This window comes from Ciconia boyciana, chromosome 18, assembly GCF_034638445.1.
Source record: "Ciconia boyciana chromosome 18, ASM3463844v1, whole genome shotgun sequence".
Taxonomy (NCBI): Eukaryota; Metazoa; Chordata; class Aves; order Ciconiiformes; family Ciconiidae; genus Ciconia; species Ciconia boyciana.
The window spans coordinates 12,836,207-12,861,449 of NC_132951.1; the positions used below are offsets into that span (position 1 = coordinate 12,836,207).

Sequence of the window (25,243 nt, forward strand, 5' to 3'; positions counted from 1 at the left end):
CCGCCCCGCCGCTCCCGCCGCCACCGCCCGCAGCCGCCGCGGCCCCCACGCCCGCCCGCGTCGGTGGAGGATGGTGGCGGCCCGGGGCGCTGCCGCCCGCCGCGGAGCGCTGCTGCTGCTGCTCGCCGCCCTCGGGGCCTGCCGCCTGCGCCTCGCCCGTGCCGGTGAGTGCGTCTCCGTGTCCCCCCCTCCCCCGCGGAGGACCGCGGGCGCTCGTGTCCCCTTCCCAAGGGACCCGCGTGGCCCCTCCCACGGCGAACCGGGTGCGGTTGTCCCCCCCATCCCCACCCCCACGAAGGCTCAGCAGCCGTGGGTGCTCCGGCTCCCCGTCCCCTGGGAGGGGGCAGCGGGTCCCTCCCCGCACCGCGGCTCCCGTGTCCGTGTGTCGTGTCCCCCCCCGCGCCTCAGCGTCCGCGGGGGGGCCGGGAAGCTGCCGTGTGTTAGGGGCCGCTCAGCATCCTTCCCCCGGCAGCGTGGTCCACGCATCCCCACGGCCTGAGAGCAAGGTGGGAAACGGCCCGTGTGGGCTCCCCCCCACGCAGCCCCGCGGGGTTTCTCCCAGCCCACCCGGCTCCCAGCCAGGCCCCGCAGCGTTCCCCGGGGACGGGCGGCGCAGCGCCATCGCCCTCCTGCCTCTGCTGCAGGCCGGGCCCTGGCAGCGGCGCAGGGCTGGTCCCCGGCAGCGGTTTGGGGTGGCAGGAGGTACCCGTGGATATGGGGCCCGATCCTGGAGCGGGGAGAGAGCGTGGACTCGGGAGCGGCCCTACGCTGTGGCCCTCGTGAAGCACCTTTATTGGGGGGGGGGGAAACAACAAACCAACCAAACCCCAAAACAAACAAATAAAGCTGCTGAGGCGACCGAGCCGTCGGGAGGCTGCGTCAGGCCGGGCAGAGCGAAGGCTGCGCCAGGCCCGGAGCGCCCTGTTTGCTCACCTGCCCGGAGTCGCTCCCTCGAGGGGAGCAGCAGCAGCAGCATCGTCGCGCCGCGGGGCTGAATCGGTGACGGAGGCATTTCTCCTTTCTCTCGGGGCAGAAAAAATGTGTGGCTTTCATTTCCCTCCCAGCAGCACCGCCTTTGGCCTTCTTTCTGTCTTCCTAAGGGTTGTTTTGGGGGTTTAGGGTTTGGTTTTGTTTCAGTTTTTTTTTAGTTTTGGGGTCTAGGTTAGTGCATTTCCCCTCCTGGCAGGTCTGGCCCTGGACGTGCGCCGTGTCTCCTCGCTCTGTGCTCGCTGCTGGGGTGCGCAGGGCCCTGATGGGCATAAACACCACCCCTCCAAAAACCCAACCGGCCCCGAGCATTGCTGCCTCTGGGGAAACCTGGGGGGGCTGCCCGCCTCTGCCCACGCCGGCTGGTCGCACCAGCAGGGAGGTGCGGCGTCCCTGCCTGCGGACGGCATGTCTCCGGGCAGGTGCTTTCCGCCTCGCTGGCCTCAGGAGCCGGGGAGTGCCTCCGCGCTCCCAGCATTGTTTGCGGATCCGATATTGTTCTCCCTGCTCCAGCTCGCCGGAGGGCCGGACGCCAGGCAGGCAGCCTGCTGTCAGCCGAGGACCGTGCGGCCTTGCGGTCGTCTTGCCCGCTCTATGGGAGGACAAGAAGGTGCAGGGTTGTTTTTGAATCTCCCAGCAGTTCAAAACATCTGGGTCTTTCCATGCTGGGGGGCTGAAGGCGGAGGTGGGGATGCTCCTGCGCTCTCCCTCTTCCTGCGTGTCGAGGCCAGGTGGCCTCAGGCTGCGATGGGAGGAAGGAGATCCAGGTGGCTCTGATGCAGCCACCGGTGATCCGGCATAATCTCCGCTGCCTCCAAATTTAAGGGGTTGGGGCGGGATAAGCTGGCCTGGCAGTGCTGCTGGCAGGGACCCTTCGAGGGGCTGCTTGGGGCAGCTGTGCCTGTGGGCTGTCGCGGCGGGGAGGTAGCAGAGTTTCCCCTTCCCTTCCCCTCCCTTCCCAGCCCCAGGGGGATGCCGGAGACCAGGCAAGTGCGAGGGGCCTCACTCTGCCGGCAGCAGCCTGCTCCGGCGGCTGGGTTATCGCATGCTCTCGGCACAAGCGGGGTTGGAATGGACAGCTTAGCCTCTATCCCCCAAGCAAAGGCTGGGGACAGTTTCTTTGCGCTGTTTCCAGTCACGTCATCGTACCGCCTCGAAATGCCAATGGCAGCATCCCACCCCTGGGAGATCGGGTTTGTGCGGCACGTGGTGGTGGGGAGCTCTGCGCTGGTTTCTCCTGGGGTGCCTGAAGGAGCATCCCTGGGGTGCCTGGGGTACTTGGAGGAGCATCCCTGGGATGGCTGGGCAGGAAAAGGAGTCACTGTCCTGTCCCCACAGCCTTCCTCCCCGAGCACGGTGGGGCAGGGGAAACGTTGGCTGTTTCTTCCCATTTTATAATTTCCCTTCCTGGGTGGATGGGGCAGAGCTCGGCTTTCTCTGGGGATGGCTGCAATGTGGAGGTGGCAGGGCCAGGGGCACCTCCTCCTCCGCGGCATGCCGGTGAAGCTGGCTGCTGGCAAGAAGAGAGCCTGGGGAGAAGGTCCCGGACCACCATACCCGTGTCCTCCTGCCTCTGTGCTTCAGCAAAGCTTCTTCAAACAGGGGCTGGCATCTCCTCCTCCTCACCTTCATCTGCCAGTGCTGCAACCCAGAGGTGCCTGCAATAGATGCCATCTCCCAGGACGCAGCGGCACATGGCACGGTGACATCCTCGTCTTGCCGAGGGCCTGATCCGAGCTGGAGGAAGGGCAGCAGCTGGCTTTGGAGGTGGTGCAGCTGGTGGTTTAGTTTTGGTTGGTGCTCCTTAGTTGTGTTTTTTCCCCACGTGTCTCTGTCCAGCACACCCAGCGTCAGGCAGAAATGCCTCCTCGCCTGTTTTCTGGCTGCATTTCCTGGAGCATTAGTGAGAGTCGGACTTCTCACCCCTTCTCGAGTAATTTGCTTGCCAAATTTAATCTATTATTATTATAAACAAAGAAAGATTTTCCAAATGGGATAACGGGTGAGAACCTCTTTTTTTAATAACCCTGAAAACCCTGGTCCTGCTGCTGCAGCCAGCACTTTGCATCATAAACACCCAGAGAAGCTGTTCAGCAAAAAATGAGTGGTTCTTTCTAATCCAAGTGACCCATTTGGCCACGTGTGAACTGCCAGCTCCTCGCTGCCTTTCCTCCTCGTGCTGCTCCTCAGGGATGCAGGTGGGAGCACGGATGCTGGTGCTGATACCGGCTGCCCCAGCTCTGCAGTGGTGCAGGGACTTCTCAAGGTCCAGACCTGGCACGGCAAGGCAGGAGTCATCCCCTGTGAAGTCCTCATGGCTCAGCCTGCGGTGGGATTGTCCACCTCTTGGCTTTTAATTTGCCTGCTTTGCAATCACTGCGCTGGGGAGGGAGCCACGGCGGGGTCGGGGCGCGGCAGGCTGTCCCCAGGAACCATCATTCTGAACGCTGAAGCTGGGGCAGCTCCAAGCATCGCAGCGGTCCCTGGTGCTGCGCCTGTGGCACTTGCAAGGGACTGGCTGCCCTGCCGAGCTTCCCAGGGCTCTGCCCAGCGGGTGAGCAGGGGGTGGTCCCCAAGCCCCCTAACATCACGTGGTTCGGTCTGCAGAAAGCAGGTATTTCCAGCCCCAGCTTTTTCTTGAGACAGAGAAGGTCATCTGAGTCCCGGTAGAGGTGGGCAATGGTGGGCAATGGTTCCACTCAGTGGCATGCAGCCACCCCATCCCTTTGAGCCCCCCCACGGCTGCATGTTGGGGTGTCCTCTGCCATGCCAGCGCAGACTAAGTGTTTCCTACATGGCAGCTGGGGTGCTGCTCCCCTGGGAGCTGCACGTTGCTCCAGAGTTTAATTTTCTGTGTGATTTTATTCTTGGAGATAACGTTCCCCCCATGTTCTCTGGGGTTACATTTGCTTGGCTGGCTCCCACCATGAGAAATGAGCCCTCGTGGGTAGGCGAGGTGTGGGGAGAGCTGGGGATGCAGTGCATGGGCATCCCACGGGGCTCCGCGGGTTGGTACCTGCGCCAGGGACCTGGGCAGGGCTCCGTCTGCAAGCGTGGCGGGGGGGAACAGATGGAAAGAGGCCCCCGATCTCTATGATCCCAGTTCCCGATGCGGTCAGCATCAAGGAAGAGTTTATGGTTTATGGAAGAGACGTGGTGAAAGTCTCTCTTCTCCTTTTGCTGCAGCTTGCTGGGGACCCACAAACCCACGTGTGCCCACCCTGTGGGTGCCGGTGCAGGGAGAGCTGGAGCTTGGGGTGGGGAGACCGTGGTCCTGCAGCCTGGGAGATGCTGCAGTTACACTGTGCAGGGTCAGGCCTTTCGGATCTGCAATTTCCCTGGCAGCTCCGGGCGCAGGTTTGGGGTCCGTGGGAGGTCTCAAGGGTCTGGAGCGGGACCCTGGCCTAATCCCAGGGCTGCGCAGCCCGGAGGGGGCTCCCCTGGGGCTGCCATGGCCCCGCAGAGCCGCTCCCCTCCCCAGGGACCCCTCACTCCCCAGGGGCGCCTGGGCCCTTCCTGCAGCACGAAGGGGAAGACGAGTCCAGGACGTTTGTCTGAAACGGCTCTTCTGGGCCATGGGGGTATTAAGGGAGGTAATCGGCTTAGCTCTGCTGCGCGCTTACGAGGGGGCGCTGGGGACAGGAGGGGTTGTGCGGATGCTAGGGACAGGAGGAGTGACAGCGTGGTAGGGGCACAGGGGACAGGGAGGTTGATGGTGCTGGGGACTTGAGGGATGATGGGGATGTTGGGGGTAGGAGAGGTCACAGGGTAGCAAGGGTGACAGGGACAGGAGGGGTCATGGGGTGGCCAGTGTGCTGGGGACAGGAGGGGTGATGGGGGGTGCTGGGGACAAGGGGGGTGACAGGGTGGCATCTCCCCAGGCGCAAGGCGCTGGGTCCCCGGGCACTGCAGACAGGAGCTGCCATCGGTCCCATCCCTGGATTAATCCCATAAACGCGGTGCCCTCATGCTTCATCCCCACGGGGGGCTCTGGGTCTGGTCCCTGATGGGTGCAGTGGCTGCCCCCCAAAACCCCAGGGCACAGACCCAGCACTGCTGCCAGTGCCGGGGCATCTCCCTCCCGTGTCTGGGCTTTACCAACCGCCACTGCCGTGGGGGTGACCAGAGCACCGAATGGCGGCAGCAGGCCTGTAATTAGCTGCTTCATGAGCTAATGGTAATTGCAACGGGAAGAAACTGGCCGTTAAGGGCCTGGAGTGCACTTTGAATTGGAGGAAGGAAGAGCAGCCGGAGCAGGTCCCGGTCCCTGCCTCTTCCCATCCTGGAGCACCGTGATCTGGCAGCTGCCTGCCCTAACCAGTACACCCAGTGGCGTGTTGCTGGGGTCTGTCCTGCACGGATGGAAGGGGGCAAAGCCTTTGCGGGAGGGAGGTTTGCTCTTTGGTGGGGGGGACCCATCACTTCAGGCGGGTGACGTGAGAAGTGACATGTTGTTGTGCTGGCGGGACCCTGGCTCGTCGCAGCACAAGGGTCCCCCAGGCTCCTGGCCCCTGTTCCCTTCCTATAGAAAGGAGATGGTGATAGAGGTGGAGGGCAAAAGGTGGGGAAGGCGCCGCTCTCACTGTGCACCCATAGCACCCATGGGTGCTGCCTGGGCTTGGCTGGGGGTCTGTAGAGGAGCGCTCCTGGGGAGCCCGCAGCTCTTGCGTGCCAGAGGAGCAGCTGTGCCTCGGAGAGCTCATCGTCTCGCATCTGTCAGGGATTATTTCCCAGCCACCCGCTAAGCCAGGAGAGAGGGCGGCCCCGGTAAGCTGCCAGTAACGTGACCCATCCTGCGGCCGTAATTCTTGGCTTCCTGGCTGGAAAGGAGAGGGTTTCCCTGAGCGGCAGGGGATAAAAACCACAAGAAATCTCCGGGTCCAGCTGTTTTGGCACCATCTGTAGCCCTTTTCCAGGAGCCCTGGGATGCTGCATTCGCAAGCACCCCTGGGATGCAGCTGTGCGTCCCAGGGGCCCCCCATTTTTTGGGCTCCCAGGGGGTCCCCCATTTGCTGGCCTCTCTGCCCCAGCAGGACATGATGTCCTGCAGGTCGTTATCGCTGATGGCAGCTGAGTCAGCACGGGCACAGCCCAGGTGGGGTGATGTGGCCCCTACTTTTCTGCCTACCTCTCACCTTGCATGTCTGCCGGGATGTTGGCTGCTCGCCCAAGGGGGTCCTGCTCACGGGCCATTGGAAAGCCATAAGGGTCAGCCCCTATAGCCCCCGGGACCTGTCAATAAGTGGCCGTGTCCCCAAACCCCCATTTCAGGGTGGCCAGCTGGTGGGAGCGCCGAGCCCGGTGCCAGGTGCGGGTCAGACGGTGGGGCAGAACGGACGGACTCCCCACGCCGAGCAAAGCCGCCTGTGCTGCTGCCGCCACCTCCGAGCTGCCCGAGGGTGTTTAATCAGCAAAATCGTGCCAGTGCATCTTTACCAAAGGCTGCAAAATGTCTCCTGGTAGCGTGGGACGGCAGTGAGGTGTGGGAGGGCTTTGGCTTTGCCAAAGAGCATCTGGCCCTGGTGGGCGAGTGGTGCTTCACCGGGGAGTTGCCGCTGCGGGGTTTTATTTCCAGCCGGCAGTGGGAGCGTGCAGCTGCTCGCAGATGGCTGAGCTGTGCCGGTGCGGCCATGCTGGCCCTTGGCCTGGCAGCTCCTTGGGTGCTCAGCTGGGGGAGGTGAGCTCGCGTCTCTCTCCCCGCCGGCAGTGATGGGTCTGCAGGGGGAGCTTGCCGGTGGCCATGGCTCTGCTCTGCCACGGCTGACCGGGCAGGCAGGCTCCTTGGCAGACCGGGCTCTGTGGGTGCTGCCCTGCTGATCGGTCAGTGCCTGGCCAGCGCAGGAGGAGAGAGCTGGACCCGAGCCCTTCCCTCGAGGCTGCTCAAGGCTTCAGGTGGGTCCATGCTCGGAGCAGAGCTGTAAAACCCCCTGCACCACAGGGCACAGCCCGCCCCAGTGCCGGCATGGCAGTGGTGCCAGGGCTGCCCTGTCCCCTGCAATGCTGGCACAGCGAGGGTCTGGCACTGTGCCGTGCTGCCCGTTGGGGTGTCCCAGAGCACCGTGGGGATGCAAGGAGGGGTCCCTGTTGCCAGTGGAGCTGCTGTGCTGCGCACCCGGCATTAGCGCACCATGCTCGTACGGGGCAGCCCGCTAACCCTTGCGGCAGCACCCTGCACCTTGGCCCTGACCACCGGCTGTTTCACCCACCGCACTGTGCCAAACCTCGGAGCCCAGCCAGTAAAAAAAGAATTTAAAAAAACCCAACCCCTGCCCCAGCCCCGGCAAGCTCTGGGCAGGTATGAAGCCCGTTGGTATTTGCTTGAGCAAAACTTGATAAACAAGACTGAAAGCGGGTGGTTCGAGCTGCAAAGAACAGCAAGGTGCTTTTTGGCATGGGGTGGCATTGGGGACAGCCTGGGGTCCCTGGTACAGGTGGGTGCACACCCAGCCAAGCTGGGGCCGGCAATGCAGAGCCAGTGGCAGGTTTGGGCAGGCAGCACTGGGGAAATGGCATGTGGCATCTGGTTTTCCTTTTTTTTTTTTTTTTTTTTTTTTTAAATTACTTCTTCTCTTTCTGAATATCTGAGGTAAAGCACTTGGGGCTGGAGACAGCCCTGGCACTGCGGGGTCACCTGGGCATGGTGGGGGATGCAGCATGTCACCCTCCCGGCGGTGGCACAGCCTCTGTGGGGCCGGAGCTGCCCTGAGCAGCTGGAAGGGGGCAGCGAGCCGAGGCCGGAGCCAGCAGCACCCTGGGATGGCTGGGCCGGGGGACCAGGGGGGCCTTGCTCAGCTTGGTGAGGGGGCCGCATCCTCTGCCGCCTCCCGGCTCTGCCCAGTCCCTGCTGGGGTCTGGAGCTGCGGTTTGCCGGAGCCATTTCCATCCGTCCAGGTGCCATCTCCCCTTCCCGCAGCACCCATTAATCTAGCTTCTCTTCCCCTGGTGCGCCAGGCGGGTTGCCAGGGTGGAGAAACGGGGATTTTTCTGGCCGGTTAAGGAGTTTGAGAAGCAATGACACAAAATCCCACTTCCTCGGCCTGGCAGAGGGAGGCAGCCTGGTGCTCCCCCTTCCCCCAGCCCTGAATCGCAGGAGCAGCTTAAGATTTTGGGGTGCTTGTAGACAAGGTCAGGGGCGGGGATGGGCTCTGGGGTAACACCGGCGGTTGGGGAGGTGAAGTGTTTGGGGTTGCTGAGGGTTTGGCATCCTCCCACCTCTGGGGAAGCCTGGCTCAGCCCCTCCTGGCCCTCTGTTTCCCCCTTGGCATTGAACCTGGAGGGGGACAAGGCTCTGGGAGCCCATCGTGATGGCCTCAGGGCTGCAGCAGGCAGCTGCCCTCGGCATGGCTCCTGTCTCCTCTGGCACACAGCCCCACCGCCTCCGCAGGCCCCTGCCCGCCCCGCGCTTGCTCCGTCTCTTCCCGGCGCTGGGTGCACACTGCGCTGCCTGCACTGCCTGTACACCGGGGCTCCAGTGCAGGCAGCCCTCCCCGCAGCACCTGTGGGGGCTGGTGGCTCAAAAGCAGCCAGCAGTGGCATTTCAGCTGGGTGACTGCCCGTGGTGGCATTTTCCGTTGTTCCTGAGTGGAGACGCTGCGAGACTGTCCCCTCGGTGGGAGCACGGTGCAGCTGAGGTGTTTGCTGCGCACGTGGGGCAGGCAGGGGGGGTGCTGCTGGTGGGTCCCTGCGGGGACACCCCTGTCCCCCAGCCTGTGGCGCAGGGCTGCTGGCACTGTCCCTTGGCTGTGCCATAAGCCGCGTTGGGACCATCTCTGCCAGTGTGCTTTATCAGCTGGGCCAGACCTCAGCACCCACCTGTCTGAACCAGAAAAGCTGGAAACTGGGACGTGAGGCTGGGGTGGCGTCGGGGACGGGAAGCCCTGTGGCACGTGGCCTTTGCCTGGACAAACCTGCCGAAGCAAAAAAGCAAACAAACACTTTCAGCTGCAAAGTGCTCCCCGGCGCGCTGGCACGCACCGGTGCTGCTGCAGGAGCGGGGGCGGGGGGGGGGGGGCAGGCTGCTTGGCTGTGCTGCATCCTCCGTCCCCAGGAGCGGCGTGACGTGGCCAGCGTCCCCCTGCTCCCAGTTTGCCAGGGTCGGCGTTTGCGGAGAGCCCCGCTCTGCTACCTCTGCACGCAGGAGGGGTCTCTGTCTGCTGCATTTTTGGGGGCAGGAGCACGGCGGTGACGTGAGCGGCTGCAGGCAGTGGCAGGGCTCCCATGGGGGCTGCTGGAGCGGTGGCAGAGCCACACTGGCCAGGGCTGTGGTGCCAGCAGCTGTGCCCAGGGAGGGGGGATCGCTTCCAGGGGTACGGCTGTGCCTGAAGCCCAGCTTCCCTCTGCCTGCTTTCAGGTGCAAGAAGCAGCAGGGCAGGGGGGATGCAGCGGGGTCGGGGAGCCCGGCAGGGCTTAGGGCTGCCGGCGTGGCGTTGGTTCCATCGTCGGTGTGTGTCACCCATGGTCAGTGTGTGCAGCGGGAGCGGCGCCAGGGCTGGGGCACCCGCCCAGGCAGCCCCAAGCATCCAGCCTGGCTTTTGCTGTATTACCGTGGCCGCTGGCAGTCGAGGTGGTGACCGCCCGGCTCACCCCGAGGGCCGTGTCCCTGGGCGCAGGGGCAGTGGGGCTGAGGCTTTTCAGGAGCATCTGCCCCCCCCCCCCCCCCCAGGGAGGCTGCAGGGCAGAGGGAAGTGAGACCTCGGGGGCTGGGGTGTGTCGTGGGGCAGCACGCCTGCCTGCCTGCCGGCCCAGGGCTGGCTCCAGCCCTTCAGAGCCAGGAGCAATTTGCGGAGCTGGGAGGAGAGCCCCAGACCGTGCCAGCTCACAGCGGAAGCGCTGGGAGGGCAGGCAGGCTGCAGGCAGGCTGCGGGCAAGTCCCGCAGCAGGTCCCACGTCACCTGGCTGGAGGAGGAGGAGTGACCTTGGAGTGGAGCTGGCAGACACCGCGCCGCTGTGGGGCCCAGACTGCCGCCGCTGCCGGTGATCTGTCGTGCCCTTGGCCATAGTCATGCCTGCGGCTGCAGCCATGCGCCAGCGTGTGGGGGCTCAACATGGGAGTGGAGACCTGCACCCCTGTTCCCCAGGCACCCCAATATCCCCCCATGCCTGGTGTGGCCCTGTGCCCCGGCTGCCGTGCGGGGCCAGACCCCTCCGGCCCTGGGGCAGGCTGCTCCAGGCAGGCAGGCATGAGCTCCGAGTGCCCGCTCGTCTGCCGTGGCTGATGCCCAATGGGCTCTGCCAGCTCATGCCGCTGGCACTGGGGCCCCATTAGCCGGGAGGCTGGGCGTTGGCGTTGCCGGTGCATGGAGTGTAAGCACTCGGACCAGTGCTCAGCACTAATTAATTATCCTCTTACGTTAACTTTTATCTCTCTATCTGCAGCAGTGACACAGCGGGGGCAGTTCCTGCCTTCTTGGCCACCCAGATGTCCTCCCTGGTGTTACGGATTTTTTTTTTTTTCACCTGTATGTTTTGGCAAGAGTGTCGAAAAACTGCTTCACCCAATGCTGTGACTGCCAGCAGCTCTGTGCCTTGCCCGGCCACGGCGAGACGCTGCCAGACCCTACGGCATTCAGAGGGGCACCCCTGTTGCGGGCAGTCTGCTCTCCTCGGGACCCCTGGTGCCTGGCACGGCTCTCCCCAGGATGGGTCCTTGGGTCTGGGGGGGTTGTGCTGAGCTCTCCCCCCTGGATAACCCATCCGGGGTGGCATGTGTGCGTGTGCGCACACCTCGGAGCTCGCACACCAGTTGTTCCCGCTCCCGCGCATCCCCGGCTTGTGCTCACCTGCTGTTTGTCTTTCCGTGCTTGCTGCACGGTGTCCCGCTCACCCACTGGCCTTGGGCTCAGCTCCTGTCTGCATTTCTGCCTGCAGGGAGCCACCCTTCCTTCTCCAGCACCGGCACCTTGTCCCAGCCCAAAGCGCGGTTTAACAGGTTGCCTCTGGTTGCACTGGGCTGGGCTCACTGCCCACCTGCACAGGAGGTTTGCATTGTGGCAGCTGCGGTGACAGTGGTTGGATGGAGCACCCCCCCACTCCACACCCCCCAGCACGTCTGGGCAGCAGCATCCTGGTTGTGCCATGGCCGGCACGGGCTTTGGACTCCGTGTTATTGCATGCTCCTCTCGCTTTGTCTTACAGCTAGTTTGCAGTGTCCTGCAGGCGGGTTTGTGCTGTCCCATCGTGTCCCGGTCCCCCGGGGATCAGCCTGGGTCCCTCCTCCCCATCCCACCCATGGCCAGGCCATCCCTCCTGCCCCAGCAGCCAGTGGGTCAGCCATGCTGGGCTGCACTCATGCCAAGCAGGGGACATGGTTGGGGTGGGGTGGATCCCAAATTCTCCCAGATTCGACAGCAGCCGCGTGGGAGCAGAGGCAAGACTGGGGGGCTGCAGCCTGCAAGCTGGCACTAGTGCACGTGGGCAGCATGGCTGTGGCACGGTCACTGCTGGGGTAAAACGGGACCCACCTGCTGTGCCAGCCCCGGCAGCCACATTGGGGTGGGTGTGCAGGAGGGGGACCCACGGCCAGGGCGCTGTGCTGGGACTGGGGAAGGCGAGGGGTGGTGGGGAGGGTCAGGTACACCCTGAAACAGGAGCTAGACCCCACCACCTGCCTGCTGGAGCACTGGGCAGGGTGGCACCGGCCACCCTGAGCACGTGTGGGTGTGCAGGACTGGGGCAGGCAGGGCCAGTGAGGGAGGGGTGGGTGGGGGGCAGCCCCCCAGGGTGGCAGCAGTCGGAGATGCCCCGATGGCTCCTGAGTGCCAGCCTGGCATGGAGGTGCCCACTCTCACCAGCCCAGCCGGGGAGCAGCCACTGGGCTTTGGGGTGGGCTCAGAGAGCGGCAAAGCCCCCGCAGGACCCCTCACCCTGCAGGGTGCCTACACAGTGATAGCTGCTTGCTAACCACCAATTGATTACACATGGGGAGCTTAATTAGATCAATGCCCGCCTGTCTCGCTTCTAATCCCAGCCCATGACAGCTGGACAAGCACAGCTCGTTCCTCAAACAGAGATAACAACCTTTTATATATTCCAGGCTGGGGTTTATTTAACCGGCTGCTGGGCACTGGCTCAGAGCGGCCTCCTGCCTTGCCCCTCCCACTGCTCCGAGGGTCCCACTGGGGTCTCGTGGTGCCGGGTGGCCGCAAGTGCTGGGTGACCCATGCCAGGGTGGCTTCCTCCCACCAGTGAACCGCTTTCAGCAGCGCCTGTTTTGGGGGGATGTGTTTCCACAGGTCCATGGCACAGGTGGGGGTCTCTGGCGTGTCCCCCAGCGCCCCGCAGGCATGTGGCATGTCCCCACTCCTGGGGCTATGCAGTGCCAAAACCTCCTCCTGCCCCTGAGCGGCCGCATGTTTTGGTTGTTTTGTGATTTTTAAACAAAGCGGCCTTGAGAGCAAACCTGGGGCAGGCGAAGCAGGCGGCCGAGTCCCATTTCTGTGCTTAAATGCCCGACTGTTTTCCCATTAAGCATTAATTCTCCCCCAGCTGCCTGGCTGAGCCCCACACTGTCCCCAGGGAACAAACCTGGCTCCTGCGGGCACAGGGTTCTCTGCCCCCTGCCCCGAGCAAATCCCCTTTGGGCTGCTGTACCCGGCGCAGGGTTCAGCCAACCCTAATTGCCACCCTAATTGCAGCTGCTGAGAAAACCCTGCCCGCAAGAGAAACCACTGCAGCAAAGGCAGCTCTGCCCTTCTTTGGCACTGTCAGCCAGAGGGTGATGAATGCGATGCCCCATGGGGTGCAGTGGAGAGGGGTCTGGGCGCAGTCTGGGGACCATTGGTAGCGGTTGCACCCTCCAGTGAGCAGTTTAATGGTGAAATAGGGCTGTGCAAAGGGGGATTTGTTGTGGGTGGCATCCCACTCGGCACCTGCACCCTTGCTTGGGGAGCAGAGCTGCCACGGTGGCCCTGGAGCTTCATGTCCTGGCCGCTCTGTCCTCGCAGCGGCTGCCCCCCTCACCCCTGGTGTGCTGCAGGGATGGGGATGCTCAGGAAAGCCCCCAAAGTTGGGGTGCCCCTTCTCGTGGGGTGCTCGGTGCCGTGCTGCGCCAGGGCTGTCCCCAGTGCTGCCATCCCCCAGGGCACAGGGGACGGGCAGACGGTGGGCACTTTGCCCGCGGTGTCGGCGTGGGCTGGCGAGGGCTGACGGGGACGGGGACGGCTCAGGGAGCGTGGGATGGTGCTGGGAGCCGGCTCCTGCCGTGACTCATCGCCGGGTCGGGGGCGGCCAGGCCTGGCCCTGCGCCCGGTGAGGGCCCCGCAGCGATGCTCTCCTGCCTGCTGCTGCCTGCGGGAAAGGTGTGGGCATGGCCGCGCACGGCAAGGTGAAGAGCAGGGCTAGGGCAGCTGTGTGCTGCACCCCCATCCATCTGTGTGCACCCCCCTGTCCAGCTGTGCCCCCCCACCCAGCTGTGCCCAGCCCAGGGCACGGGCGCACTGAGCGGTACCCAGCTCCGCACTGCCACCAGCTCATGAGGGAGTGACGTCTGTGCTTGTGCCGTGGCAGTGGCTCCTGCTGCTGTTGCTGAAAGCTGGGACCCCAGAGTGTCCCCCCAGCCCCACGCCGCAGGTGAGACCTGTGAGCTGGCCCTGCGTGTCACTGTCCCAGCTGGTCACAGTTCCTCTCTCCATCTCCGCACACAGTTTGCCACCATCACCCGATCTCAGGACTCTGCTTTGCGTAGGACCCGGGGACTTTGTGTCCTCCCAGGAGGTCCCACTGGCTTGAGCCAGGCTGGGTGAGGACCAGGGCTGCTCCTGGCCATGGCAGGCTGCCACAGCATCATGAGCATGTTGGGTCCGGATGAGGTCGGAGCATGGGGCCTCATGTCCCCAGGTACTGGAGAGGTCCCCGGGTCTGACATAGAAACAAGATGCCCCGTAAAGCCACGAGGGAGGTTTGGGCCGTGGTGCGTCACCAGGGGAGGGCTGGGTCCCTCTGTTTTCCCTTATCGCGATGTCAAAGGGATGGAAACTGAAGCTGCTGCTGCCTGTGATGACCTGTCACAGCGGTGCTGAGGCTTTGGGGGGGTTGGTTTGGGGTTTTTTTTGTTTGACAGCACGAGCGTCGGTTTGTGTTGGTTGGATTTCAGCTGCCAGCCTGCTTGGCCGCTACCTGCATGGTGCACGCGAGTGCTCGAGACCCTTGTTGCTGCCAGCTCTGTGGGACTCAGGGTGTCCTGCAGCACCCTGGGGCTTGGGGCGTCCCATGGGATGGTGACACCCTGGGGTTTGTGGTGTCCTGTGGGATGGTGGCACCCTGGGGCTCGGGGCATCCCAGGGGACAGCGGCACCGTGGGGCTCGGGGTCCCATGCAGGAGGACAGGCACTGCCTGCTCTTCCCTGCATGCAGCAAACAGCCTTGCACAGGTCATAAAATCATAGAATATGTCACGTTGGAAGGGACCCATAAAGATCGAGTCCAACTCCCAGGTCATTAGAGCCCGTACTTAATTGCAGTCAGTAATGGCTTTGCAAAGGCAAATGGGGGCCGAGGGGCAGCTCCAGTGAAGCACATCCGCACCCGTTAACTGCAGCAGGAGCTGCCCAGGGCGGCTGGGTCCCACGCCAAGTGGCCACAGACAGACCCGGGGGAGCATTTGACCCCTCTCCTCCTCCTGACCTGTTTTCTCCTGTCCCCGCAGCAGCGTCGTGTCCCCGGAGCCTGGACTGTGCCCTGCAGCGCCGGGAGTTCTGCCCGCCGGGGTCGGGCGCCTGCGGCCCCTGCCTGCCCCCCTTCCAGGAGGATGACCGCGGGCGATGCGTCCAGAAGCAGCTCTCACCCAGCGGTAGGTGCACCCACCCTGCAGTGGCCCCTTCTGCAACCCCTTGTCCTGCCTGCAAACCTGCCTGCAAACCTGCCCTGCACCTCTGCAGTTCCAGGAGGTTCCCATGCCTCGGGGCAGCCCCCCGACCCAGCAGCACCCCTGCTCCCTGTCCTCTGGCTTCTCCTCTCCGTGGCAGTTGTATCCCTGTGGGAACGGCAGCTCTGCTCCCTCTCACTCCAAGCCCTGGCTTGCCGCAGTTGTGAGGTGGTTTTGGGGCTGGTGGGGAGCGCACAGACTTGACCTCGACTGCGTGTACCAGTGGGCCCCGCCAGCAGCCAGGGGTGCCCAGGAGCCCAGGGATGGGAGGGGACCCAGGTGGCTGCCAGGGCACTCCGGGATCTGCCTGGCTGCTCTGGGGTGGGGGCTGTTCAGGGTAGGGAACATGGCTGCGCAGACCCCAGGCTTTGTGGGAGCAAGGTAGAGGCTTTTGGTGCACAGAGCTGTGACTCGTGCAGACCCTGTGGCCGAGGCAAGCGGGTGCCCATGGCCTCACCCGTCCCGGGGCTGAGCCATGCCAGTGTTTGGGATTTCAATACCTGGTTCCCATTGGTTTGAGATGTTGGGCTGTGGTTTGGGGCTGCCATCTCCTCCTCTGGTGATGCCCAGCATCCATGCCCGGAGGGCTGGAGTCAGCAGTGCTGGGTAGGAGCCCTGCCTGGCTGCGCACGAGGGCACCAAGGGCTGCACCGGGTGTTATTCCCCTGCTCCTTCCCCAAGGGAGCTGTGGGGCTGTGCCAGTGGGAGAGACGGGCAGCGCATCCCCGGGTAACAGCAGCCTGTGGTCACCCGTGCCACCCCACACAGGGCTCTCCCACCCGCTGCCGCGGTGCATGGAGGGTGCACAGCAGTGCTGGTGGCTGGGCGCGGGCATTTTTTAGGAAGACCCTCAACTCTTCATGCAGCTTGGAAAGCTGTAGGCAGAGCTGATTCTGTGCCCCCGCCTCGTGGTTTTTCTTGCAGATTCAACGAGTAGGCGAATTAAGACTGTAATTACAGCTCCACCCAATTATTTTTGCTTTAACTAAAGTGGAGCAGTCTCTGCGTGGCAAAGGAGGTGGGACCCAGCTGTGCCCTCACACGCCAGGGGTTTTGCTGGGGACCACCTGGGTGCGGGATGGGGGCTCTCACGTGCCTCTGAACTGCCTCCATGCCCGCTGCAAAGGGCATCAACCAGTCTCTTCCTCCGGCCCACCCTTCTCTGCCTGCTTTTCGCTCCCGCTGCCCCAAAAACCCTCTTGCTAAGGGGGGGTTGGTTTTTCACCAGGGGGCAGAGCCCATGGTCCCTCCTGGAGCCCGGCTCCTGCCCACGGTGGGGACCCCGCAGCGTTGCCCGGCCCCAGCGTGGGCTGAGCTGGTGCTCACCAGGCAGCATCCCCGCTGGCACAGCAGCGGCGGCCCCCGCTGCAGCCCCTCGCCCCCACCCCAAGGCCTGGGGAGCTCCCGAAAACGCGCAGGATGGCTCGTCCCATGCCGGGCGGTGTGGGCTGGGTGGACAAGCACCGGCTCGCTGGGCTGTGGCAGGACCCAGAGAGGCAGCTCCCCCTGCACCTGAGCTGCTGCCTGCATGGAGGGGTCCTCTGGGTTTTTGGGGGGGTTGCTTCATGTTCTGGTTCCTATGTCCTGAGCATGTTTGGGGTCCCGCCGGGGTGCAGCCAGAGCTACCCTTTGCCCGAGGCTCAGCCCGTGCTTTGCAGCAGGTAGGCACATGGGGGACGGCAGAGCCCATCGTGCCCTTTGTGCCATCAGCCTCCTGGCAGGAGGATCACCCCTTAAATCAGAGGGGAGAACCCCAAAGCGGGGCCCTGGCTCTGCGCAGCAATTTGGCTCTCAGGCAGAGGGGCCAGGCTGCACTGAAACGGGAGTGATGGCTTGCGGGGACGAGAGAGGGGATGGCACAGGGATGGCGCCCAGGCTTGGCATTCGGCAGCGAGCAGGGGTCCAGTGGGCAGATGCTCCCTGCCATGGGCTCCACATCCACAGGTACCGAATGGCTTTAACAGTTGTTTGTGGTTTATTTTTTAATGTGAAGTCTTGGGAGTAAATTCCCCTCTCAGAAAGGCTGTACATGCGCTGGCATCTCCATAGCAACCCTGCTCCGTGCCAGCTTCAGCAGGGAGATGCGGCCGTGGTAGCATCCTCACCCGGCTTCGGCAGAGAGATGTGGGACTGCGGTAGCATCCTCGCCCAGCTTCTCTGGGACCATGGTAGCATCCTCCCCCGGCTTTGTCAGGGAGATGTGGGACTGTGGTAGCATCCTCTGAGGATGCTGGGAGGATGCCAGGAGGATGGAGACCATCCCAGGGTCTCTCCCAGCCTTGTCCTGTTGTCTCAAGCAATGCCACCACCTTCTGGCAGCAGAAGTGTGGGTACAGGGGGGAAAAAAAGGGGGACCCCCTCCCAAATCCTCTATTTTAGCATGCAGGGGAGTGGTAGCATCCCAAGGACACCCAGCTCCTTTTGCCAGGGAGGCACCAATTTTTTCCACGGGTGCTTTTGCATCCTGCCTGTACCTCGGTCTGGCAGCAGCACCGAGCTGCCTGATGCAACCACGGGAGCCTGTGAGGATGCAGAGGGGCTGCGATAGCTGCATTTGGGGGGGGATGCAATGCAAACAGGGGGGCTGCCGTGGCTCAAGGATGCGTAACCCATTAAAGGGGCTGCCCACACAGCTCTGCTGTGTGGGCAGCCCCTTTAAAGGGTTAGGCATCCTTGAGCTGCTTGCGACTGCTGGTGAAGCTGATCCCGGGATCCCAGCTGCCGCTCTGCTCGCCACCGTGCTGTCCCCGCGATTGGTTGCGGCTCCTGGCAGGAACGTGGGCAGCAGCCGGGGCTCCTCTCCTCCAGCGTACCCGTGCAGGCAGGCAGGCGCCAAGAGCAGCTTTTTGGGGTGAAAAGCAGCACTTTGGGGTCTCGGGAGGGCGATGCATGTGAGTGGCGTATTCCTGCCATTGGTGACGGCGTGCGTGGGTGTCTTGGCATACCCGGTACAGCACCAGCACAGAGGTGAGACGGAATGCGTGGGACCTCATGACACAGTGCATCCCGCGGGCAGCCGGCTGCCTGCACCTCGCTGGCACTGCCTGCGCAGGGGTCTGAGCCCCCAAAACGCTGCCAGCACCAGGGTGCTGTGTGCCATTTGAATGTGCCGCGATGGGTTTGCATGATGTGGTTTGGGCTGGTGGGTCCTGTCCCTGCTCCCGCTTGACCCTGCTGGCACAGGGTCCTGTCCCTGCTCCTGCTTGACCCTGCTGAGCCCCACCAGGGGGAAGCATTTTGGGAAGAGGGGGAAAAGGAGGTCCTGGCTTGTGGACCTGGGGTTTCCCCCCTCTCCGCTTGCTGTGCTGCCAGCAGCCAGGAGGGCATCAGCCATCCTGGGGCAGGACTATAGAAATAAGTGGATTTGTAGGAATTTTGTGCCCTCCTGTGGAGACTGTCAACATCAGGTTTCCTTCACCCGGGCAGACACATGTCCCTTCTTGCTCCCTGCTGTCCCCAAACCCGTCACGGTAAGGGGCGAGACTCCTGGGTGCATCCCAGGGTTGAGCCCTGGGAACCCTGGGGAGGGGAGAGCCCCAAGGAGGGGCCGGGGAGGGGAGAGCGGCTGGGCTGGGATGCTGTGTGCCAGCCTGGCCGTGCCCTCCCTGCCACAGGCAGGTGGTGGGACCTGCCATGAGAGGGCACCCGTGCCCTCTGCAAGCCCTGTGTGCACCCTGCATGCCCTGTGCATGCCTTGTGCCTACCCTGCATGCACTCTGTGTGCCCTGTGCATGCCCTGTGTGCACCGTGTGCCTTGTGCACGCCCTCCGTGCCCTGTGCATACCTTGCGTGCTCCCTGTGCCTGCCCAGCATGCCCAACTCGCTGCAGCAGGGCTGGGGGGCCTCTGGGAGTCCCCCCATCTCTGCTCCTCTTGCAGCAAGAGCCAGGTTCTGGGGCAGCCAGGCAGGAATTGGGGGTCAGCCCTGGCCCCCTGTTCCCTGGGGAGCAGCCCTGGGCTGGCGTTTCACCCGCCTGCGGTGCCCGGCAGGAACTGGCCATCAGTGCCAGGCTGCTTCTGCCCTGCAAAATGTAGCGGGGTGGCAGCTGTGGCATCACCGGGGGAAGTCTCAGCTGCTGAACAAAACAGGGGTGCGGGGATTTTTAGCCGCTGAAAGGGAACTTGGCAATAAAGCTGGTTAATGCAGGTGAGCGGCACGGCCCAGGCACTGCCAGCAACACTAGAAACCACAAACGGCACAGCTGCCTTGGTTTTCCTTGTTCTGCTTCGCACAGCGGGAGGCTCAGAGTGACCTGGGAGCTGCTCTTGCTGGTTTTCCAGCTTTTTTCTTCCTTTTCCAGCCATGTCACATTCATCCTCCTGAAGTGTTGGCTCTTGCAGCTGTGTCTGCCCAAGGCCAAGGGGTGGTGGGGCAGGGCTGGGCTGAGTGCCCCGTTGGTGGCAGCACCAACGCAGCCCGGTTCCCCCAGGCCTGACAGTGACACACACGGGCATGGGCAGGGCTGTCCCCTAGGTCCCGTGGGAATGGGGACAGGCCTTTCCCTGAGTGTAGTGGGGAGCTAGAGCCAGGCTGTCCCCATCCTGGGCACCAGGATGTCCCCATCCCGGGTGCAGGGCTGTCCCCGTGAGGCACCAGGCTGTCCCCTCCTAGGCACAGGGCTGTCACACTCAGTCTCGTGCCAGCTCCCCTGCCTACCAGGAGAGCCTGGCCCCGTGCTGGTAACTTGGCACCATGGCACTCACCCGTCGGGCAAGGTGCTGGTGGCACAGCCCCAAACCTGGCACCATGTGGACATGGCACTGCTTTGCAATCGCTTTGGGGGTGGAAAAAACAGGGTGCAAAGAGCTGGGGAAACCCAGGGCTCATGGGGTGCTCCAGCTCCTGCCAAGGATGGGAAGCTGGGGTGCAGTTCGGGGGAACCAGGGGACACAGGGGACATGGGGATAAGTGGCTCTTCATGCACTTGTTTAAAGCAAGAGTGTCCTCCTTTTAAACGGGTTTTTGGCTTGTGTGGCTCTGAGTCACAGGGCAGCTGAGTGGCCTTTGTGCCTGGCTCCGGAGGGAATTGGGGTTTATTTCCAAACACTGAGAGCGAGGACAGATTCCAGAGGAGCTGTAATTGTTATAACCTTGAATTATCTGGGAACCGAGCCGCTGGTACCACCTCGCCTTTGTATGTCTTGATTTACCCTCCAGGGCTTCCCGCTGGGGACAGCCTGAATACGGCAGCACCGGGGCAGAGGGAGCAGGGATGGGGACGGGGACTTCTCCTACCTTTGAAGTTGAGTTTAATCCTGTTAAAAGCAGAGTGGTGAGCATCAGAGCTTGACTCTGCTCGGCGAGCCTGAGGACAGCAGCTCCACTCCTGCTCTGCACTGTCACCCCGTGGGTGGGCACCCCCAGGCTGGGGTGGGGGTCCTGCCCGTGCCCCATGCCACAGGGCCACCCAGCCCTTTGTGGGTCCCTGGCGTGCACCGTGCTAGGGCATGGACTGGGGCAGCCACCCATGAAATGCCCAGCCAGCCCCTGGGGATACATGATGGTCATCGCTGCATGGGGCATCCCAACCCCCTCCCCAAAGGGGCCGCATCCTGCCGGGTGCTGGGCAGAAACCAGCCCCTCAGCTGGAGCGAGGGATCCCACCAGCTCCTGGACAGCCCTGGATGAGCCCTGCTCTGGGGTGGCTCCAGCCCCCTGGGCTGTACAGGACAATTTGGGGTGAAAAACAGCGTTCAGGTGTCCCCTGCCTGCTCTTGAAACGGCCCTGCTGCCCGCAGCGGGTCTGCGATTCGCCCTGCCAGAGCTGCTCCTCGCACCCCGCAGCAGCAGGGCAGCTGTGGGGTGTCTCTCCTGGTCCAGCTCGTGTCCATCCTTGCTCAGGGCCATTGTATGGCCCCAGGTGCAGGGACACGGGGCAGGTCCTGAGCAGTGGGTGCTGGCAGCCTGCCTGCTCTTACGGGGCTCTGCAGGACCCACTGGCTCTGGCACGGGGGTGGCTGTGGCTACTGTTGCTCCTGCAGCCTCCAACGTTTGCGGGGGTGAAAAGCATCCCAAAAGTGGCGAGGACATGTGCAGATCCCAGGTCTTGGCTTTGGGACCGCTGGTGTTCCGGAGGGCTGCATCCGAGTGGGCTTGGACTCCAAACCACCTGCATTTGCTCATGCTGGGATGCGAGCCCTGTCTCGGGGGGATGCTGCGTCCAGCTCTGGGGCTGGGCATGTGACCACATCCCGGGGTGCCCGTCTCACACTCGCTCTCTCCCGACGCAGGGCGGACGTCCATTCCCAGCTTGGAGGAAGAAATCGATCTTCTGGCGGACGTGCTGGCCAGGCAAGAGGCTCCTCGCCCCCATCTTCTGCGGGATGGCAAGCCCAGGAGTAAGTGCCTGCTCCCCAGCTCCCACCGCTCTCTGCAGTGGTGCCAGGGACCCCGTGGCAGCCAGACTCTGCACCCCAGGCTGGTTTGCCCTTCAGAGCTGCCTGGGTGCCGCTCTGCTCACAGCTCTGCCTTCCTCTGCAGCCACCCCGGTCCCCGCCAGCAGCAGACAGCACGTGGCCAGTGGGCTGAGAGAGGGGCTTCTGCAGCGGGGTCCCGCTGGCAGACAGGCAGCCGCCACCCTCCCCACCTCCACCACAGCCGCGGTCAAGAAGTACCCAGTGGAGGCATCCCCCATCCCTTCAAATGATGACATGGTGCTCGGTGAGACCCTGGGGACGGGCAGTTCGTGGGAAGGGGTTTCATGTTCTCACTGGGGAAGCGTGGGCTGGTGGCACCGTGCTGCCCGGCTCACCCGCTGTCCCTCTGTGTCCTGCTCCACCTCTGCAGGGCTGATCGTGGTGTGCACGGTGGCTGGGATCTCGGCGCTGATCGTGGCTGCGGTCTGCTGGTGCAGGTGAGCTGGGGGCTGCTGGTGCCAGACAGTCCCTCGGTGTCCTTGTGGCCACAGGAGCTTGTTCCTGTCCTTCACGGGTGTGGGGGGGGGTTGGAGGAGAGGCAATAGCTGTCCTTGCCAGTCCCCCTGCAGGTACAGCATCTGCTGGTCGGGGCTGGAGGACAGTGGTGGGACACCCCCGTGCCAGGCACAGGCTCCTGGGAGCGGGTGGCAGCTGATTTGGGCATCACTGTGGCACTGGGTGCTGACACCCCCAACATGTCGGTGCCTCATGCTCAGGCCCCGTGGGATGGAGGTGGCTGTGCCTGGGGGTGCCACCTGTCATGGGTGCCATTGCAGGGAACAGGGATGTGGGTGGGAGGGCTGAGCCCCCCTGGGGGTCGCTGACTCCCGAATGGAGTCATCCAGTCCAGTGGCTCCTGCCAACCGCTCTCCTGTCCCCTGGCAGGCTGCAGAAGGAGGTCAGGCTGACGCAGAAAGCAGACTACTCAGCACAGCGAGCAGCCAGTCCCTTGCCCTACGACAAGATCTCGGTAAGGCACCCGTGTCCCTCCTTGCAGGGTGTTTGGCTCTGGGGCCAGGCACGTGCTCTGCTCGAGGGGCTTCTGACACAGCAGGGGACACCCGCCAGCCGGGCTGGGGGGGCTCCCTGGAGCCCGGCCTCCATGCCCGTCCTTGCTCTCTCTGCAGCCTGGGGACAAGACGCTGGCTCAGAGCGCCCAGATGTACCACTACCAGCACCAAAAGCAGCAGATGCTCTCCATGGAGAAGTAAGCAGCCTGGGGAGCAGACAGCATGGTCGCTGGTCCATGGGGTCCATTAACTGGGGTGTCGTTAATCATCCCCCTGGGCTTCACCCCCTGTCTGCATCCTCTCCCCCCAGGCATAAAGAGGAGCCCAAGCTGCCGGACTCGGCGTCATCCGATGAGGAGAATGAGGATGGAGACTTCACCGTGTACGAGTGCCCCGGGCTGGCTCCGGTACGGCGGGCGCAGGGCAGCCGGGGGGGGACCCTGTGCGTGCAGGGCGGGGATCCAACACGTCTGGGATGTGCAGTTCCTTGTGAGGAGCCTTTTTTTAAACATATCTTCGTCAAACCCTGAGAGGATCCGACCCCTCTGCTTCCCCCATGTGCCATCGCCAGGTCCCACTGGAGCTCTCCAGTGGGCAGGAGCGGGTGCCCTGGTATGGGTGCCCCAGCACAGGGCTGTTCCCTGGGCAGCGCTGCCCCGTGGCCCAGGAGTGGAGAGCCGGAGCAGCCCTTGGCAGACCCAACCCGCCGTCCCTGTGGTGCCAGGGACGTGGTCACCTCAGGCTCTTGGGCACCAGGACCGGGGAGCTCATCCTGGTGCCTCCCCAGCACCTGGACCGGGGACCTGTGACCCCTCAAAGCCAGGGGGGACTTTCCTGGCTGGCAGAGGACCCCGGGGAAGGGCAGCTCCTAACAGCCCTGGGTACAAAGAGCACAAAGAGACCCGAAAGGAGCCTTTCACATGGTAATGGCTGCGGAGCCCAGCCATCAGGGCCTAGATTAAGGGTCATCATTAGGTCTTTACAGGCCCATTAAAGGGCACTTGATGGCAGGCAGGCAGTCTGGGCAAGGAACCCCATTCCTGCCAGCCAGGCTGGGGGTCCCATCCTGCGGTCCCCAGCCAGGCTGTGGGGTCCTGTGCTGGAGTCCTCAGCCAGGCGATGGGGTCCCATCCCATCTGGGACCATGGGTTTTACACACCGTCATCCCATCCCAGCATCCCCAGCCGCTCGTGGTGGGGAAGCAGCACCTTTCCAGGGGTGACAGCAGGGTCCTGGTGTGTGTCACCCCATCCCAGCCCACGAGGTTCCCCCATCCTCCCTCCTCCCTGCTGGGCTGGGGTTCAGATTCAAGCCCCTTGGGACAGGGCGGCTCAACCCCCAGCTGGTTTCTGACCTCCTGCCTTTTCCTTCCCCTCATCCTGCTCCCTCCGCCGCCGCAGACCGGAGAAATGGAAGTGAGGAACCCGCTGTTTGACGACTCCTCCTTACACCCCTCCAACCCCAAGTCGCACCAGTAACACCCCTCCAGTCCTCCGTCCGAGCTCACTACGGACTGTATGGCCAACGCTGAAGCCCGGCGGGGCGGCCGCGCCAGAGGGGCACCCGCAGCCGGGTGAAGGGGTGCGGACCCCACTCTGCCAGACTGTTCGACGCCTGCCCAATAAACACCCACTAACAGCTATGGGAGGGGGGAATCGCCCCCGTTTCCAGCGTCCTTGTCCTCTTTGCTGCTGTGATTGCGTCCCTGGCTTGCCCTTTGCTCACTGCTCTCGGGGACGCGCCAGCCCCGCGGGGGGGGCGGCCACTGCCTTGGCTCAGAAACTGGGGGCCCGCAGCACTGTCTCTTTGCATTTGGCTTTGAGGAGGGGGCTGCTGCCCCGGCTGTGGCTGGGCTGATGCAACAGCAGCTGGGAAAGGACTGGAGAGGAGGTTGGAGAGAGGGAGAGGGGCCAGGTGGGTCCGGGCACACTCCTGTCTGCAGGGGAAGGCGTCAGGGCTGACAGCCTGCCCAGAGCCCCTCTGCCAGGGACGGACACTCCCTGGAGCAGGTGGCATCGCTAAAGGGTCTGGTGCCTGGTTTGCCCCCTCCTCCCCAGCCTGGGCAGCCCCTGGCAGCAGGGTCCTACTCCAGGAGCCAAGGGCAGGAGCAGGAGCGGGCTCGGGCAGGCGCTGGCATCTCTCTCTGGGATGGCCCTTCAGATGCCGCCCTGCGCAGGGCCCAGCCGGGAGCAGAGGCTCTGCCCTGGCCCCTGCACTGGCTCCATCCCCTTCTAGGGGTGCTGGTCCTTGGAGGCCCCGGGGCACAGGTGCCACTGTGGCCTGGCACCCTGTGCTGGGCTGTGCCGGCAGAGGTGGAGGATCTCCTCGCGGCAGCCCTGGGTGTTGGCCGGGCTCCCACCCCAAGCCTCCATGGGGTGAATGCTCAGAAGAGGCTCAGGGTTTTGGTTTTAAGCCTGTGTGGCCGTGGGGGAGGAAGGAGCGAGACTGGTGGGGGCTCGGGAGACTGGGAGGGGTAGCCAAGGCACGGTGGCTTTGCCGTGCTGCTTCTCTGCCCCACGGAGCCCATGCCCTTTGCAGCATCCCTGCAGAGCCTGGCCCGGCGCTCCCTCAGTGCATCCCTCCGTGGCAGGGAACAGTCTCTACCACTCCATCCGGGGCACCTCCCGGGCTCCAGAGACCCCCTGCATCCGGGCTCACCAGCCCCCCACCAACAAGTCCTTGCTCAGAGCCCAGCGCCGTTCCCCAAAACCTCCCCGGTGCATTGGCCATGACCCCTCCAGCATAAGGCCCGGGATGAGTTTTGGGTTGCTTTTCACAGATGTGGCTTCACATCCAGACCCTGCCGTGGACTGTCATGGCCACGGGTGACCTGTTGCATGCAGGTGGTGTCTTGCACGGGGGTGACCTCTTGCACACGGGTGGCCTCTTGCATGCATGGGAGCTGTTGCACGCACGGGAGCCATTGCACGCTCAGGAGCAGTTGCACGTGCAGGCAGGCACGGGCAGGG

At 63.8% G+C, this 25,243-nt stretch overlaps 1 protein-coding gene across 1 annotated transcript; it reads left to right on the forward strand.

The window, feature by feature from the left end:
• On the forward strand, positions 1 to 23,916 carry NPDC1 (neural proliferation, differentiation and control 1). Its single transcript, XM_072883372.1, has 9 exons — positions 1 to 164; positions 14,630 to 14,773; positions 21,079 to 21,186; positions 21,329 to 21,508; positions 21,635 to 21,701; positions 22,150 to 22,234; positions 22,392 to 22,471; positions 22,585 to 22,681; positions 23,675 to 23,916. The coding sequence occupies exons 1-9, from the start codon at positions 71 to 73 to the stop codon at positions 23,750 to 23,752; spliced, it is 933 nt and encodes a 310-aa protein (XP_072739473.1). The 5' UTR covers positions 1 to 70; the 3' UTR covers positions 23,753 to 23,916.
• Positions 23,917 to 25,243: the final 1,327 nt, after the last annotated feature.